This window comes from Lepus europaeus, chromosome 10, assembly GCF_033115175.1.
Source record: "Lepus europaeus isolate LE1 chromosome 10, mLepTim1.pri, whole genome shotgun sequence".
NCBI lineage: Eukaryota > Metazoa > Chordata > Mammalia > Lagomorpha > Leporidae > Lepus > Lepus europaeus.
Window position 1 is genome coordinate 64,792,849 of NC_084836.1, and position 18,352 is coordinate 64,811,200.

At 47.8% G+C, this 18,352-nt stretch overlaps 1 protein-coding gene across 1 annotated transcript; it reads right to left on the minus strand.

Moving 5' to 3' along the window:
- Positions 1-12,780: 12,780 nt before the first annotated feature.
- Positions 12,781-14,620, minus strand: RPS26 (ribosomal protein S26). Its single transcript, XM_062203486.1, has 4 exons — positions 14,517-14,620; positions 14,088-14,265; positions 13,207-13,337; positions 12,781-12,883 (listed from the first exon to the last, which is right to left on the minus strand). Exons 1-4 carry the CDS (start codon positions 14,517-14,519, stop codon positions 12,848-12,850), a joined length of 348 nt encoding a protein of 115 aa, XP_062059470.1. The 5' UTR covers positions 14,520-14,620; the 3' UTR covers positions 12,781-12,847.
- Between the last annotated feature and the right edge of the window lie 3,732 nt (positions 14,621-18,352).

Below are 18,352 nucleotides of genomic sequence, written 5' to 3' on the forward strand. Positions count from 1 at the left end.
TTATCAAAAGCCTTTTTCTGTATCTCTTTAGGAAATCCTCTTGTCTTGCTGAGCCTAGTGATGTGGCAAATTAGATTTCCTGTTATTGAATCATTCTTGCATTTCAGAGGTAAAGCCTACTTTACAATGATTTGCTTTAAAATAATAGCTTGATTCAGCTCATTATTATTTTTTAATTTGAGAGGCAGAGAGAATAGAGAGAGGAAGTCCACTCCCCAAATGCTTGCAGGATGTGTGTATGTTGGGAGGCTCCCAGCCTGGAGTCAGCCACCCCAGAGAGGTCTCCCATATGGATGACAGGAATCCAACTCCCGGGGCCATCACCTGCTGCGTCCAGGATGTTCACCAGCAGGAAGCAGGAGTGGAGCTGAGTCAAACCCAAGTACTCTGAGCATTTTAACCAATATCTGAACCACCAGCCTAAACACCAGCCCCCATAACTCACACACAATATATTGCAAATGTTCTATCTGGTGAGCTTTGGCATGTTTGTGAAATCATCTTCACAATCAAGACTAAGAACATATCTGTGTGACCCCCAAAGTCTCCTTGTGGGCTGCTTTCGGGGTGCCTGCTCTCTTGGAAGATCCTGGTGGTATGGAAGTATGGGGCTGGTGGTGCTGCCTCAGTACTGCCAGCTGCTCTCTCCTGGGGCACACCTGATTACATCTTTCTCATCCTTTTAGTGTCAGCAAAGAGATTACCCCCAGAAGCCCTGTGTGTCACTCTCTAATCACTAGTGGATGCCTCTGCCCTGCTGTTTCATTGCGCCTGGTTTAGCACTGGTCTTTTATGGTTAACAGTGTCTTAGTTGTCTCTCTTTCAAGGTAGACTGTAATCTCCTTGAGGGAAGAAACTATGTTTGTTTAGCACTACATCCTCAGAACCTCAAACAGTAAATGTTTTGGAAAAACCTGGTGTAAAGGCAGAGTGGGTATTTGGCACAGCAGTTAAGATACCACTTGGGACACCCACATTCTGTATGAGAGTTCTACTCTGTTTGCAATCCAGCATCCTTCTAATACGTACCCTGAGAGGCAGCAGGTGATGGCCCAAGCACGTGGGCCCCTGACACCCACGTGGGAGACCTGGATGGAGTTCAGGCTCCTGGCTTCCACTTGGTTCAGCCATGGCTGTTGCAGACACCTGAACCAGCATACAGAATCTCTCTCTTTGCCTGTCTGTATCTTGTTTCTGACTCTCACTGCCTTTCAAATAAATAAAAATAAATGAACACACAATTTTTAAAAAGGCCATGAGGGGCCAGCACTGTGGCTCAGCAGGTTGAAGTCCTGGCCTGCAGTGCTGGCATCCCATATGGGCTCCAGTTCTAGTCCTGGCTGCTCCACTTCCTATCCAGCTTTCTGCTATGGCCTGGGAAAGCAGCAGAAATGGCCCAAGTCCTTGGGCCCCTGCACCCGCGTGGGAGACTGCGAGGGGGCTCTTGGCTCCTGGCTTTGGATCAGCTCAGCTCTGGCCATTGTGGTCATTTGGGAAGCGAACCAGCAGATGGAAGAGCCCTCTCTGTAACTGTTTTTCAAATAAATAAAATAAATCTTTAAAAAAAAAAATGACCATGAGACTGAAGAAAGCAGCAAACAGATCCAAGATCAATACAGTCTAATTTATAAGGAAATCCAAACAGAAGCATGGTCTTGGAGAGCGGCAAAAAAAGTGGAGCCCCTTACTAGGAGGCAGGAGAGAAAAAAAGGTTTTATAGGAAAAAGGTGCCTGTGGCTAACCAAGTGCACTTCAGCTTTATCAAAAAATATTAGCGTTCCAGGGACTGGCATCACGGCACAGTGGGCTAGGTTGTCTCTTGCAATGCTGACGTCCCATATTGTAGTAGTGGCTCCAGTCCTGGCTACTCTGTTCCTGATTCAGCTTTCTATAAAGGTCTCAATAAATAGACTTCTATGGGTATAATGTGTCCCTCAAGAGTTCATGTGTTGGAAACCCAATTCCTGATGTTCCCCGTGAGGCACCCCCATCAGGGTGCCTGACTCCAGCTTTCTGACACACACCCAGGGAGGAGGCAGTGGTGTCTCAGGGAGCGGGCTCCCTGCCACCCACATGGGAGACCTGGACTGAGTTCTTGCTCCTTCCTCCCCACTGCAGCCTGATCTAGGTCTAGCCTAGCTGTGACCACTGTGGGCATTTGGAGAGTAAACTACCAGAAGGGAGTGCCCTCTTTCTCTCTGCCTCTCAAATAGAATACTTAAAAGCAAAGATAGTTTTATTTTTTTATTGGGAACCAAATAAATTTGCAAATCAAGAACACAAGTTCAGATAAAGCGATTCGGTCTTGTGCTGCGGTAAGATAAGCCTGTATTTTTCCAACAAGGACAAGTGGGTCTGTGTGGCTTAGCATTCTTTGGGGGTGATGAGCAGGACTGAGGCCAGCCTGGTCATAAATTTTCTGAGTCCATTGGAATGTCCCAGTCAAGAGGCAAATTTGTTACTCTGGTATTCTTCAAACTTTGCAAGCTCTTATTAGATTCTGGAAAATTGTTCCTTCTCACAGGTTCAGTTGCTGGCATGAGATCTGTGTGGCAATTTACCTGATTATAAAATCTCTAAGGCTCAGAAAAGGATTTTTGCTCTTTTTTGTCATCTTGAATTTTATTTTCTGAAAGGGTGGAAAGATTCAATATTGTCCAAATGTCAAAGTCTCTCCAAATTGATCTATAAATTCAGTGCAGCCCCATTAAGAACCCCAGAATCTCTTAGCAGGAAGTAACAGATAAGCAAAGTTGGTAGCTTACCTTCATTGCCTTTAAGACTTACTATAGGGGCTGGTGCTGAGGTGCAGCGGGTTAAAGCCCTGGCCTGAAACATTGGCATTCCATATGGATGCTGGGCTAGTCCCAGCTGCTCGTCTTCCAATCCAACTCTCTGCTATGGCCTGGGAGAGCAGTGGAAGATGGCCCAAGTCCTTGGGCCCCTGCACCCGCATGGGAGACCCGGAAGAAGCTCCTCGCTTCAGATCGGCACGACTCTGGCCGTTGCAGCCATCTGGGGAGTGAACCAGCAGATGGAAGACCTCTCTCTCTGCCTCCACCTTTCTCTGTAACTCTTTCAAATAAATAAAATAAATCTTAAAGAAAAACTTACTATAAAGCTATAGTAATCAAGATAATTTGTTATTGGCACAGAGAGAAACAGGTCAAAGAAACAAAAGAGAGTCCCACAAGTACATTGTCAATTGTTTATATATCTGATCAACTTTTAAAAAGATTTATTTATTTATTTGAAATGCAGAGTTACTGGGGGCAGAGAGGGGAGCTTCCATCTGCTGGTTCACAAATGGCCACAATGGTCAAGGCTGGGCCAGGCTGAAGCCAGGAACCTGGAACTTCATCAGGATCTCCCTCATGGGTGACAGAGGCCCAAGGACTTGTGCCATCTGCTGCTCTCCCAGGTGCATTAGCAGGGAGCTGGATTGAAGTGGAGCAGCTGGGACTTGAACCTCCGCCCATACAGGATGCCAGCATTGCAAGCAGAGGCTTAGCCTGTTGCACCACAATGTTGGCCTCAATAAACTTTTTTTAGACATTTTTAAAATAAGATTTATTTATTCGTAAGTCAGAATTAGAGAGAGAGACAGAGACAGATCTTCTATCTGCTGGTTTGCTCCCCAAATGACCGCAATGGCTGGGGCTGGCCACACTGAAACCAGGAGCCATCTCTCACAGGTTGCAGGGGCCCAGCTGGGGCTGGGCCAGAACAAAGTCAGGAGCCAGGAGCTTCTTCTGGGTCTCCTACGTGGATGCAGGGGGCCCAACCACTTGGGCCACCTGGCAGTGCTTTCCCAGGCCATAGCAGGGAGCTGGATTGGAAGTTGGGCAGCAGGAACAAAAAATCGAAACCCATACAGGATGCCGGCACCGCAGGTGGAGGCTTTACTTGCTACGACACAGTGCCAGCCCCAAAGCTTCTGCTTTCAAGATACTATTAGGGGCCAGTGTTTTTGTGTAATGGGTTAAACCACTGCCGGCAGCACTGGCATCCCATATGGGCACAACTTCAAGTCCCGGCTGTTCTACTTCCGATCCAGCTCCCTGCTAATGCACCCGTCTGGTAAAAAAGCAGAAGATGGCCCAGGTCCAAGTCCTTGGGTCCCTGCACCTATGTGGGAGACCCAGAGGAAGCTCCTGGCTTCAGATGGATCCTGTTGTAGCCATTACAGCCATCTGGGGAGTGAACCAGTGGATGGAAGATCTATCTCTACCTGTCTCTAACGCTGAAATATTAAAAAAAAAAAAAAAAAAAAAGTGAAGTTACAGAAGTTTACAGAGGTTAAGTAACTTGCCCCAAAGATGCAAGGCAGGATTCAAACTCACCACCGTCAGACTCTGAATCTGCAATCCTAACTGCTGCATTGCTCTGCCCCTATGGTCATACCTCGATACTGACAGTGGTGAGCCAGGCACCCAGCTGCTGACCATCTCTAACTGTAGTCTACGAATTCCAACTTCTGCCCAGAGCCCCTGGGTCTGGGCAGGCTCCATGCTGGGGAGATGTGTCCTCAGAACTTCTCTGCAGGCTGGGGGGGCCTCTTCTGGTGGCCCCACTGCTGCAGCAATGCTGCTCTTTCTTGTGATCTCTCCCAGCTAACTCTGGTTTTGTAAATGATGAGTGCAATTCTGACAAGAGAGCACAAAGGTCAGGAAATAGGACCTGCAGGGTCACTGCACACTTGGCTTGTGAGGTGTGATGCCTGCCAGGACTCCTTGCACCAGCCCTTATCCCGGTTCATGTACAGTGCCACAAGAAGCCCAGGAGCCCAGGTTACCTCTCGCTGGCCTTTCTGACCCCATTTTGCATTCTTCCCCATTTATTTATTTAATTTTCATTATTTATCTTTAAAGATTTATTTATTTTATTTGAAAGTCAGAGTTACACAGAGAGAGGAGAGGCAGAGAGAGAGATGTGGACGTCCCAAGTAGCAACTTAACTGCTGTGCCAAATGCCCTCCCCTTTCCACCTTTTCAACTGCAAACATCTCATTCTTTGACCTCCCTTTCTCTTAGATCTATTCATTTATATTTCAAAGGCAGAGGGACAGAAAAAGAGCCAGAGAGGAATATCTTCCACTGTTGGTTCACGCCCCAAATGGCTTTCCCAGCTGGGTCTGTGTCAGGTTGAAGCCAGGAGTTAGAAACTCCATCCCCATCTCACATATGGGTGGCGGGGCCCAAGCACTTGGCTCATCATCTGCTGCCTTACCAGGAACATCAGGAGTGCTGGATTGGAAGCAGAGTAGCCAGGACTCACACCAGCACTCATATGGGATGCTGGAGTTGAAAGCGGTGGCTTAATCCACTGCACTACAGTGCTGCTCCCCAAATTTCTGACTTCTAACCTGAAGTAGTGCTGGGGTATCAGCCCATCACTTTTACACTCTCCCAGATGCCTATTGTATTCATTCTCATCTCTCCTCAAGCCTTCAACTTCCTAGATCCCCATTCTCAGCTGATGACTGTGTCCTACTTCCCTGTGGAATAGCAACCAACCTAGCAAGCTGCCTTTGGACAACACAATCCATCTTCCTTCCTGTTAGTGTAAACCCGTCCCCTCCTATCCACAGCCACTCACTCCACTTATGCTTCAGATTCTCTCCCTTCTTGACTATTCAAGGATGTGGCTCTATCTCCTACATCATCTACCTTTTTTTTTTTTTTTTTTTGACAGGCAGAGTGGACAGTGAGAGAGAGAGAGACAGAGAGAAAGGTCTTCCTTTTGCCGTTGGTTCACCCTCCAATGGCCGCCGCGGTAGGCGCGCTGTGGCCGGCGCACCGCACTGATCTGATGGCAGGAGCCAGGTGCTTCTCCTGGTCTCCCATGGGGTGCAGGGCCCAAGCACTTGGGCCATCCTCCACTGCACTCCCGGGCCACAGCAGAGAGCTGGCCTGGAAGAGGGGCAACCGGGACAGGATCGGTGCCCCGACCGGGACTAGAACCCGGTGTGCCGGCGCCGCAAGGCGGAGGATTAGCCTAGTGAGCCGCGGCGCCGGCCTACATCATCTACTTTTTTAAGATTTATTTATCTGAAAGGTAGAGCTACACAGATAGAGGGAGGAAAAAGACATCTTCCATCCACTGGTTCACTCCCCAAATGGCTGCAATGGTCAGGTCAAAGCCATTGACCTGGCTGAAGCTCTGGTCTCCCACAGGGATGGCAGGGACCCAAGCACTTGGGCCATCTTCTGCTGCTTCCACAGGCACATTAGCCGGGATTAGAATAGGTGCCCGTACAAAATGCATCATAGGCAGCAGCTTAACCTGCTGTACCACACCACCAGCCCCTCCCCTGCTGGCATCTTCGGTATTTCTTTTTACAAAATCCCTCCTCTTCCTCCACCACTACCCTATGTCCTGCCTTCCTTTTTCAGCAAAACTTGAAAAAGACATCCCCTATGTCCTCTCCACCCAACCTTTCTTACAGTGAGTATCCTATTTGATAATATATGCTAGAGACAAGCCATCTTACCCTCTTTTGAATCTGATCGTTTCTTTGCTATTACTCCACTGAAACTTTTCACCAACATAATCAATGACTCTATGCTGCTAAAGCAGACCAATTTCTCAATCTTTATCTTGTTCCAACCTGCTAGAAGTTGGACAGCTGATTATTCATTCACTCCTCTTTACATTTTCTTCACTTGACTTCTGGAATATCCACAGTATACTAGTTTTCCTCCCACGTCGTAGGCCTTTTCTTCTCAACCACCTTTGCTAATTCTTCCTCAAATCCCTAATCACTAAACCTTGAAGTCTGCAGGACTCTATTAGGCCTTTTCTTGTTCCTCCTTCCTTAGATCTATACACTCCCTTCCCAGGCGATCTTGTTCAGTCTCCTGGATTAAAAACAACTAGAGCACCGGTCTGGTGCAGCAGGTTAAGCTGCTGCCTGCATACCACACCACCTCTGGCTCCTGACCCAGCTGCTGCACTTAAGGGTACAAGTCTCTAATGCTTCTGTGGGAGTGGTAAAAAGATGGCTTTGCCACCCATGTGGGAGATCTGAATGGAGTGCCCAGCACCTGGCTTCCACCTGGCCCAGTTCCATGTATTGCAGCCATTTGGGAAATGAACAGGGGATGGGAGACCCCTCCAATTCTGCCTTTCAAATAAATCCTTGGCAGCAGGCATTTGGCATAGTGGCTGCGACACTACCTTGGATGTGTGCGTCCCTTTATCACAAGTGCCTGGGCTCTGCTTCTGGTTCCAGCTTCTTGCTAAGGAGCATCCTAGCAAGCAGCAGATAGACAATGGCCGGAGTAGTTGAATTCTTACTACTCGCACAGAAGTCTCTGGCTTCAGCATAGCCCAGTCTTAGCTATTGCAGGCATTTGGGGGAAATGAGCTAGCAGAGGGGAGCTGTTTCTCTGCCCTTAAAATAAAAAAATTCAAAACCCAATTTTTTTTTTTGGACAGGCAGAGTGGATAGTGAGAGAGAGAGTGAGAGAGAGAGAGAGAGAGAGAGAAAGGTCTTCCTTTTTGCCGCTGGTTCACCCTCTAATGGCCACTGCGGACGGTGTGCTGTGGCCGGCGCATCACACTGATCCGAAGCCAGGAGCCAGGTGCTTCTCCTGGTCTCCAATGCGGGTGTAGGGCCCAAGCACTTGGGCCATCCTCCACTGCCTTCCCAGGCCACAGCAGAGAGCTGGCCTGGAAGAGGGCAACCGGGACTAGAACCTGGTGTGCCGGCGCCGCAAGGTGGAGGATTAGCCTGTTGAGCCACGGCGCCGGCCAAAACCTAAGTTTTTTATTGTGTTCATCTCCACTTGGGTGTAAAAAGTGAAGGGACCCACCAGTGCACTCTCAAGTGTGGAGAAATGCTCATGAATGATGAACATGGACTTCAGGATAGTGGCCACCACTTGTGTAGAGTGGGATGCAACCAGAGGGGGATTCACAGGCATGTTCAATTCTCTCTTCTAACCTGGGATGCATAACCACTTGTTGCCATGTTTTGGTATCTCATTATACATTTTTTAAAAATATTTATTTGAAAGTCAAGTTACAGAGGAGAGACAGAGGCAGAGAGAAACCTTCCATCCTCTGGTTTACTCCCCAACTGGCTGCAACAGCCAGGGCTGGGTCTTCCATGTGGGTGCAGGGGCCCAAGGACTTGGGCCATCTTCAGCTGCTTCCCCAGGCCCATTAGCAGGCAGCTAAATAGAAGTGGAACTGGGACTTGAATCGGTGCCCATATGGGATGCCAGCTCCGCAGATAGTGGCTTTACCCAATGCCACAGCACCAGCCCCTCAGTATTGTTTTGGAGGCTGGCACTGTGGTGGAGCAGGTAAAGCCTCCAACTGCAGTTATAGCATGCAATATGGGCACTGTTCCCTTCCAATTCAGCTCTCTGCTAATGTGCCTGGGAAAGCAAAGATGGCCCAAGTTCTTGGGCCCCTGCATCCACATGGGAGACCCAGAGGAAAATCCAGACTCCTGGCTTGGGATCAGCCCAGCTCCAGCCATTACAGCCATTTGGGGAATGAACCAGTGGATGGAAGACCTCTAACTCTGCCTTCCAAAAAAAAAAGCTTGAATGTATTTGTACAGGAAAGTAGTCACACGTTTGCCTTGTAGGTTGCTTGGGGAAACTGAGTGGTTTACACTGTATTTGGTTCCACAGCTTTTCAATTGTGTACCTTTTGTATTATACCTACTTGGGAGAGGAGTACAGCATTTCCTCATACCTTCCACTTACCCTTTTAAGTTTGGTAATTCAAATTTACTTATTGGGATTGGCATTGTAGCAGTGGGTTAAGCTACTGCCTGCAATGCCAACATCCCATGTTCCAGTTCCATCCCCAGCTACTCCACTCCCAATCCAGCTCCCGAGTACACCTGGGAAAGCAGGGAAGATGGCCTAAGCGCTTGGGCCCCTGTACCCACATGGGAAACCTGGACAGTATTCTAGGTTACTGCCTTCAGCCAGAATTAGAAGATGGATGTCTCTGTCCTTCCCTGTTATGTTCTGCCTTTCAAATAAAAAAAACTTTTTTGACAGGCAGAGTGGACAGTTAGAATCAGAAAGGTCTTCCTTTTGCCGTTGGTTCACCTTCCAATGGCCGGCGCACTGCGCTGATCCGAAGGCAGGAGCCAGGTGCTTCTCCTGGTCTCCCATGTGGGTGCAGGGCCCAAGGATTTGGGCCATCCTCCACTGCACTCCCTGGCCATAGCACAGAGCTGGCCTGGAAGAGGGGCAACCGGGACAGAATCCGGAGCCCTGACTGGGACTAGAACCTGGTGTGCCGGCGCCACAGGCAGAGGATTAGCCTATTGAGCCACGATGCTGGCATCAGAAAAATCTTATGTAACACATTTGAAAGGTACCATGACACACACAGGGTGAGATCAATTTTCCATCCATTGGTTCACTCCCCAAATGGCTCCAACAGTGGGGCTAGCCAGGAACTAGGAACTCGATGTTGGCTGCCATGTTGGCTGCAGTGTCCCAAGCACTTGGGCCACCTTCTGTTGCTTTCCCAGGAGCATCAGCATAGCAGCTGGGACTCAAACCAGCACTGTGATAAAGGATGGCAGTATTTTTTTTTGACAGGCAGAGTGGACAGAGAGGTCTTCCTTTACTGTTGTTTCACCCTCCAATGGCCACTACAGCCGGCACACCACGCCGATCTGAAGCCAGGAGCTAGGTGCTTTTCCTGGTCTCCCCTGGGGTGCAGGGCCCAAGCACTTGGGCCATCCTCCACTGCCCTCCGGGGGCCACAGCAGAGAGCTGGACTGGAAGAGGGGGCAACCAGGATAGAATCCGGCGCCCCGACTGGGACTAGAACCTGGTGTGCCGGCGCCACAGGTGGAGGATTAGCTTATTGAGCCAGGGCGCCGGCCTCAAAGGCAGTGTCTTAAACTCAGTATGTCAACACTGGCCCCTGGCCTTGTCCTTCAGTCACCCTTTCTTCTAGTCAGTTCTTTTGGCTTCTCTTCTCCCTTGAGCTTGAACTCCACCCACACTCAACCAAGACCGAAAAATCACTGCTTTCAAAGTTTTATGTTCCCAAACTAGAATATACCAACCATGCATATTATTTTTTCTTACAGTACAATTCCTTGGTATCTCCCAAAATATGGTCTGTTAGAACAGCTGAATCAGAATCACCTGCAACACTACTAAAATGCAGATTTGGGAGATTTTTGGCCTAGTGGTTAAGCTGCAAGTCAGGATGCCTGGATTCCCTGTCCAAGATTGGTTTGAATTTCCAGGAGGCAGGAGACAGCCCAAGTGGTTGAGTCTCCATGTGGGACCACCTGGACTGAATTCTGAGCTCCTGGTTTGAGCCGGGTCCAGCCATGAGTTACAGGCCTTTAGGGAGTATACCAGCAGATGAGGAGCTAATTTTCAATTACAAAATTCCAAAGAAATTCAAGATTTCACCTAAAGGTCAGACTCAAACCTTCCTAACTCCCATTTTAACATTGCTTTAATACACTAGCTAAGAACGCTCCTGCCTCAGCCTTTGCATTTATATCTCCTATACTACAAAGCTTTCTGTACTAATCCAAAATGCTTGCTCTTTTACTTTCAGGTTTGAAAAAATATTACCCTTATCGAAAAGCCACCCTACCTGCAACACTGGCATCCCACAAGTGCCAGTTCAAGTTCCAGCTCCCTGCTAATGCACCTGGGAAAGCAGTAAAAGATGGCCCAACTCCTCGGGCCTCTGCACCCACATGGGAGATCCAGAGAAAGTTCCTGGCTTCTGGCTTAATCCTGGCCTCAGCTACAGCCATTTAGGGAGTGAACCAGTGGATGGAAGCTTTCTCTCCCCTTTTCTCTGCATCTCAAATAATCTTTAGAAAAAAGCTACCCTTCACACCACTAAAACGGAAATTCCTTGAGACCAGGTCTTGTTTTGATCCCTTAATGTGCTCTGTACTTAGATCTGCCATGAAACAGACACAGTGACTGTCAAACAGAAAATTGGGGAGGCTAGGTAACTTCCCCACTCAGAGCTAGAACTCTTAGGCTCTTAACCAGTTGGTTTTACATAGTGGGGTGCTTGCACTCAAAAAACTGCTCAGTACACAGGCAAAATTTACTGAATCAATAAATCTAGATTCTAACCCAGCTCTACTTCCATTAACTAGCCTTACTAAATTCATATAAAGTAGGTAAGCCTGCATACTCAAGCTGCTTAAATAAGCTAAATGTGTGTATGACAGCCAGTGACTACCTTCATCATCCATGCTGCCATGAAGTAGAGGCTACACCAGAAACTGGGCCAAGGAAGTATCCACCTGACCTGAATCAGCTTCATTAACTGAGAAGACACCGCAGTTAAAGGCCAAGACAGCAATCAACTACTACTCCTAAAGTCTATCTTAAAAATGGGGGCTGGACGGGCCAGTGCCGTGGCTCACTTGGTTAATCCTCTTCCAGTCCAGCTCTCTGCTGTGGCCCAGGTGCTTGGGTCCCTGCACCTGCATGGGAGATCAGGAGGAAGCACCTGGCTCTGGATCTGCATAGCTCAGGCTGTAGCGGCCATTTTGGGGGTAAACCACAGAAGGAAGACCTTTCTGTGTCTATCTGTAAAAAAAAAAAGGGGGCGTGGGGCGGCCAAGTCCCTGCTGCTCCACTTCTGATACAACTCTTTCCTACAGCTTGGAAAAGCAGAAGATGGCCCAATTTCTTGGGCCCCCACACCCACATGGGAGACCCAGAGAAAGCTTCTGATTGGCACAGCTCCAGCCATTGCAGCCACCTGGGGCATGAACCAGCAGATCAAAGACTTCTTTTTCTGCCTCAAATGAGTAAATTTTTAATATTAAAAAAAAGGGGGAGGCTCAAGTGGTTGAGTGCTATTTGGGAGACCCAGACCTTGGCATTCCAGGGTCCACATTACTGCAATGAAAAGCCCTTTAACACTCAGAAATCATTGAGTTTGGTGACTGTCAAGTGGTGAAACTTAAACCAACTGTTAGCAATGTTAGGTTGCGAAGTACTGATTTCTGGAGACCAAAATCTAACAGCACACTCTGCATTTAGAATGCAAATTGCTAAATTACGGCAGAGGGGGATGACTGTACCTTCCCAAAGCGTGTATGCAGTCTTGCCTATATGGTCTTGACAAATTAAGGATTTGCCACAGCTAATTCTAATACACCCATCAGTACTCACCCCAAGGTTGTCAGTTGTTTTTCCAGTGCCAAGTTAGAGATTTCTAATAGGCCCCACCATACTTTAAAATGCTCAGCCTCTTCCTTACTGAAATATTCTGACTAGACACAAAGACTTTTCAATACAAGGTATGACCTCTAAACTACTGGCCTATGTATAAACAAACCACTCGCCGTCCAGATGAAATAAGGTACATCCTTTCCCCACACTTGGAACTTCTGAACAGATTGTGTAATAGCTTCAAAGATATCCAAGCCATGTATTTCCTATTTAAGGCCTCCTCCAGTCTAAGTCACTTTCCCATGAGTACCTCACCCAACATTTATCCTTGTTCTTCGTTTCCCTTTACCCATTTTTAATTTCCCTTTAAAGCAGAACAACTTAGGCTTGCCAAGTTGAATTAACATTCACAGATGGCTAATACTCCCCACCCCCACCCCACACAGCTGTCAAGGGGTGAAGAGAGGGGGCCAAGACAACGCCTTCACAAAACTGAAGGTTTAACTTACATGGATCTGCTTTCTCTGGCACAGAAAGCCTACGGCACCACACACTTCAATACTTGTCATGAAACACACACAACCCCCCTCCCCACCTATCTGGCACAGATACGCAGTATACTACATAAACCATAGATTCCACTTTATTTTTCCAGAGGATAACTTTTCTTCAGCCCTTAAAGATTACACTCCTTACATGGGCTTTGGTGGAGGCCGTGGGGCAGCACCCTGAAACACAAAGGATTGAGAGAAGTAAATTAAAACCACTGATTCAAGGTCACTCTTTCAGCAAAAGAACTTGACCACTACTGTCCCCCAACCTTGTGTGTCCAGGCTGTAAACGCTCAAAAAGCTGGCAGCTATGAAAGGAGACCAGGCTACACCTGAAAACACTCCACCAGTTCTTTTTGAAATGGCTCAGGTATGGGTCCCAACTGCCTTGTCAGATCCAGCATTCAACCTTGGACCGAGGCCTTAATCTGATATTCCCTGGGGACCTCGATTTTTCCCTCCACCACCCCTCTGGATGCCACATCCCCCTTGATACTCACAGCAGGTCTAAATCGTGGTGGTGGCGTCCGGTCCTTGCGGGCTTCACGAGATCGATTTCTGACCACCTTGCTGTGAATGGCGCAACTCACACAATAATGTAGCTTCACATACAGCTTGGGAAGCACGTAGGCTGAGGAACAGGAAAATCATACAGTAATAGCCTCTTTCAACATCAGGCACGTCTATGAAACTTTCTCACCCCAAATCTAAGTGCTTAGCTGCAACTGTTAAGTCTCACAAACAAAAGAAGTACCCCATGGGGCCGGCGCTGTGGCGCAAAGGGTTGATGCTCTGGCATGAAGGGCCAGCATCCCATATGGGTGCAGGTTCTAGTCCCAGCTGCTCCACTTCCGATCCAGCTCTCTGCTATGGCCTGGAGGAAGCTCCTGATCGGCGCAGCTCTGGCCATTGCAGCCAACTGGGGAGTGAACCAGTGGATGGAAGACCTCTCTCTGTAAATTTTGAAGATTTCCTGGAGACTTTCACTGCCAGTCCATTGTCTCAAGCATATAAACCACTCTCATAATTTAGGCGCTTCTCCTTTTACCAAGTTTCTACTCTGCAAGTTCATTCTAGAATCTCTTCCCCCAAACTGACTCGAGCCACCGCATAAAACTTACACACTCCCACAGTCACCTCCGCCTAAAGTACCAAGTGAGACACCCTGGTCTTGCCGGCAACGATCTCACCCATTTTGTCCCGTTATCGTACGTAACACGGATATAGAGATGTAAGCCAAGCAATGAAGATACCACTTAATGCTACCTTTGAAATGTGTCATTGATACATCCGCCCTAGCCAAAACCCGGGAACTAAAGCTGTCGGAGGAGCAGGTGTAGACACTAGAACCTCGCCTCTCTCGCCCCGGTGGCTCACTCACCATCAAAAACGCTCGCTTCGGAGATGTCCCTGACGGCCGCGGCCTCCACTATGTTGCGGATGACGAACTTCTTAATGGCCTTGTCCTTGGGCACGCAGCGAGCGCAGTTAGTGCAGCGAATAGGCTGCACGTGGCCGCGGCCCTTTTTCGCACGGCCGTTGTTCCTTCTTTTCTTTGTCTGCATCGGGGGAAGCGTCCTGTCAGCAGAAGGCTCTACCTCCCGCAGCCTCAGCCCCCTTCCGCCACCCTCGGCGGCGGCGTCTCCGGCCAGGCGCCCCCAGCCCCCTCCTCCCTCCGGGCCAAGGCGTGGAACACACACGCAGTCTGTCCGCTCCCCCGCCACAGTCGAGGCGAGCCCCCACAACCACAGAATCGCCTCCTCTCACGCCTCCCGGGAAGCCCCCGCGCCGACCACGCGACGGAACTCACCATCTTGGAACCGAGGACCTGAAAGAGGATCCAGCCTCCGTCCGGGCCCTCTTATATAGCGCGAGATCCCTACGCTCGCACAGGAGCAAATATTACAAGACAGCCTTCAAGAACGGCAACCCACTTTACTCAAATTTTGCTTCTTATTCAGCGTTTCCATTGATATACATGGTGATAGCGCGTGCCTAATATGTATTTATCTGTGGAACAAATAGTCTAAGGACTATTTAACCTGATGGCGGAAGAAGACTAGAGTTATACGTCTCCCGACATACACGGCGACACCCTGACCCGGACGTAATTCTCGGCGGGATAATTTCCGGTTCACGCGGTACCAAACGCGGAAGTATCCTCGGGCTAGGCCACAAGAAGCCCTGCCTTTTCGAGGCCAAAATGAGTAAGTTGCATGCTGGGAATTGTAGTACCAAGCGAAAAAGCCCCTGGCGCAAGTCCTCAGCCCGACAGCGGCGGTTCGCCACCGGGGGACGCCCTGAGCTCAGTTTGACCGCCCTGTCACTAGGTGTAGGATTGCGAAGTGAAAGACCTGGGAGGAAACGGGTTAGTATGAAGCAGACTCCACAAAGACGAGACGAATGCATTGGTCTTGGGGCTATTGCTCCTTGTTATGCCTGAATAATCATGTTAGTACAGTTACAGGCATTGGTAACTACTTTATAAATACTCGCTTAAACCTCAACAAAGCGGCTAAGGTCACACAGACCTAATAAGAGGTGTTCTGATTCAATTCTGTTGTGCTCTCTGTCATCTAATAAATGGTTGGAGGTGTAGCTTGGACCGGTAACTTAAAAGTTTTTGACCCAGACCCATAGTCGAAATGCATTTTACAACAGAACCCAGTATACACTTAAAATCACATATACACATAGAAAACTGAAACACAACCTTCATGAAACAACACTTATCCTTGCAACATAAGCTGCAATGTTCTGTTCTGTTCTCTTTTATTTTTTTTTTAAAGTTTTACTTATTTATTTGAAAATCAGTGATAGGTCTTCCGTCCACTGTTCCACTCCCCAAAAGCCTGCAACAGCCAGGGCTGGGCAAGGCGGAAGCCAGGAGCCAAGAACGCCCTCTGGATCTCCTGCAAGGGTGGTAGGGACCCAAGAACTTGAGCCATCGTCTGCTGCTTCCCAGGGTGTGCATTTGCTGGATCCAATGTGGATGTGTTCAAAGAAACCGCTCAAACAGAAGAGCCAAAATGCAAACCAGAGAAGCATTTTACCATGCCATTGTGCCTCTCCAAATACGAGGCAGTTCCGAAGACAAAGGCATAATCGGATTTATTCCTCTGAAGGGGAAAATATCCTCTCTTTGCTTATTACTGTTCTTTCATCTCTTCTATAAATTTGCCTGCAATGCTGATGCATTTTACTGGCTTGGAGGACCATTAAAGAAGTTTGACATGAGCAAAGTCCAGAGGGAGTGAACCTTTCTAAAAGCTTCTGTTAACCTGGAACTTTTGAAAGGGATGGGTGGTGAAGATGACCTTTTATGGCATGTAATAGAAAAATGTCAATTTGAAGTTGAAAGACTTGGGTTTCACTATTGCTCTTTATAATGCAAGACAACCTATCTAAATCTGTTTCTTCATATGTACTACGAAGCTGATGAGCCTGCCCAGCTCCATTCACAGATCCTTTGCACATTGAGAAAGGTAAAGTATGTGAAAATACACTCCAAATTATATTGTGCTTTGCTTCAAGGATTGAGGAGACCAAGCTTTATTGTAACTGGAGTCTCTCTTGGCTAAGGGAAGGAGGACATTCTACCACTGAAGACTCCAGCCAGAAAGTCAAACCTATGTTTTTGAGGCACATTTATGATGGAAAAATGTATTAATTTTGGATGATAGTCTGAATTGCTATTCCTCATAGATCTCACTTCTCAGTTGCTGTTAACTCTTCTCTCAGGTTTGAAGATGGAAAATCTACAAATCATAGAAATATGAATCACAACATTTTTGCAATTAAGATTGTGTACGAGGTCAACACTGTGGCATAACGGGTAAAGCTGTGCCTGTGACAATGACAGCGTCCCATGTGGTTGTTCCACTTCCCATCCAGCTCCCTGCTGGTGGCCCGAGAAAAGCAGCAATTGTTTGGGACCACTGCCACCCATATGGGAGACCCAGAAGTAGCTCCTGGCTGCTGGCTTCAGCCTGGCCCAGTACTGGTTGTTGTAGCCATCTGGGGAGTAAACCAGCAGATGGAAGATGGGTCTCTCTCTCTCTCCCTTTCTTATCCCCTCTCTATGTAACTCTGACTTTCAAATAAAAATAAATAAATCTTGGGGCTGGCTCTGTGGTTTAGCAGGTAAAGCTGCTGCCATTGGTACCTACATCCCACATGAGCGCTGGTTGGAGTCCTGGTTGGCTGCTCCACCTCTGATCCAGTTCCCTCTTAGTGCACCTGGGAAAGCAGTGGAAGATGACCCAAGTCCTTGGGCCCCTGCACCCACTTGGGAGACCTGGATGAAGCCTAGTCTAGCCCTGGTTGTTGCTGCCATTTAGGGAGTGAACCAGCAGATGGAAGATCTCTTTCTCTCTGTCTCTGTGACTCTGCTTTTTATTTTTGTTTGTTTGTTTTGTTTTTATTTGACAGATAGAGTTAGACAGTGAGAGAGACAGACAGAAAGGTCTTCCTTCCATTGGTTCAACCCCCAAATGGCCGCTATGGCCAGAGCTACGCGGATCTGAAGCCAGGAGCCAGGTGCTTCCTCCTGGTCTCCCATGCAGGTGCAGGGGCCCAAGCACTTGGGCCGTCCTCCACTGACTTCCTGGGCCACAGAAGAGAGCTGGGCAAGCAGGATTAGAACCCGGCGCCCATATGGGATGCAGGCCAAGTAAGGATTAACCAAGTGAGTGTTGGCCCTGTGACACTGCCTTTTGAATAAATAAGATAAATCTTAAAGGGGCTGGCTCCATGACACAGTAGGTTAACTCTCCGCTGTGGTGCCAGCAAACCATATGGCGCGCCATTTCTAGTCTTGGCTGCTCCACTTCCTATCCAGCTCTCTGCTATGGCCTGGGAAAGCAGTAGAAGATGGCCCAAGTCCTTGGGCCCCTGCGTCCACGTGGGAGACCCGGAAGAAGCTCCTGGTTCCTGGCTTCGGATCGGTGCAGCTCCGGCCGTTGCAGCCATCAGGAGAGTGAACCAACGGAAGGATGACTTTCTCTCTGTCTCTCCCTTTGTCTGTAATTCTGCTTCACAGATAAATAAATAAAAATCTTAAAAAAAAAAAAAAAAGCAAAAATAGCTTCAGGAAATGTAAAAAAAAAAATCTTAAAAAAGATTGTGTGCTATATAATTAGATCTGGGATCTAATGCTCATGTTCCAAGTTAGTTGACCTTTGAGAAATCACTTATCTTCGTTGAACCTTACTTTCCTTATCTGTGAAATGAGGAAACAGCAATAATCCTCAGATTGTAAAGATTAAATGGTTTATGCAGAACATGTTTTGCATAGTGCCTGATACAAAATCAAAATTGCTGCAAAATATGCATATATGTTTCAGTGGGTTTGAAATTTAATTAAATGTCACAAAGACAGAAAGAGGAAGTTAAGATGTTGTCTATGCACATATCTCTTTAAAAAGTGATATGGCGTCTCCAAGATCCTTTGAGGGAGTACATGAGATCAAAACTTCATAATAGCTTTAAGGTATTTGCCTTTTTCTCTCATTCTCTTGAGTGTACAATGAAGTTTTCTGGAGACTGCCTAATGTGATGACATCACTCAGATGGCTAATTGAATGTGTGCTTAGTCTTCCAAAAGTTTTCAGCTCTCATTTCTCAAATGATAAATACTGATCAATA

What these genes read in the sequence shown, in the direction of transcription:
- RPS26 (XM_062203486.1), bottom strand. An exon ending in CGAAGCGAGCGTTTTTGATG is followed by an intron (nt 13,338 to 14,087) that starts GTGAGTGAGCCA and finishes CCTGTTCCTCAG; the next exon opens with CCTACGTGCTTCCCAAGCTG. An exon ending in CACCACGATTTAGACCTGCT is followed by an intron (nt 12,884 to 13,206) that starts GTGAGTATCAAG and finishes TTTGTGTTTCAG; the next exon opens with GGTGCTGCCCCACGGCCTCC.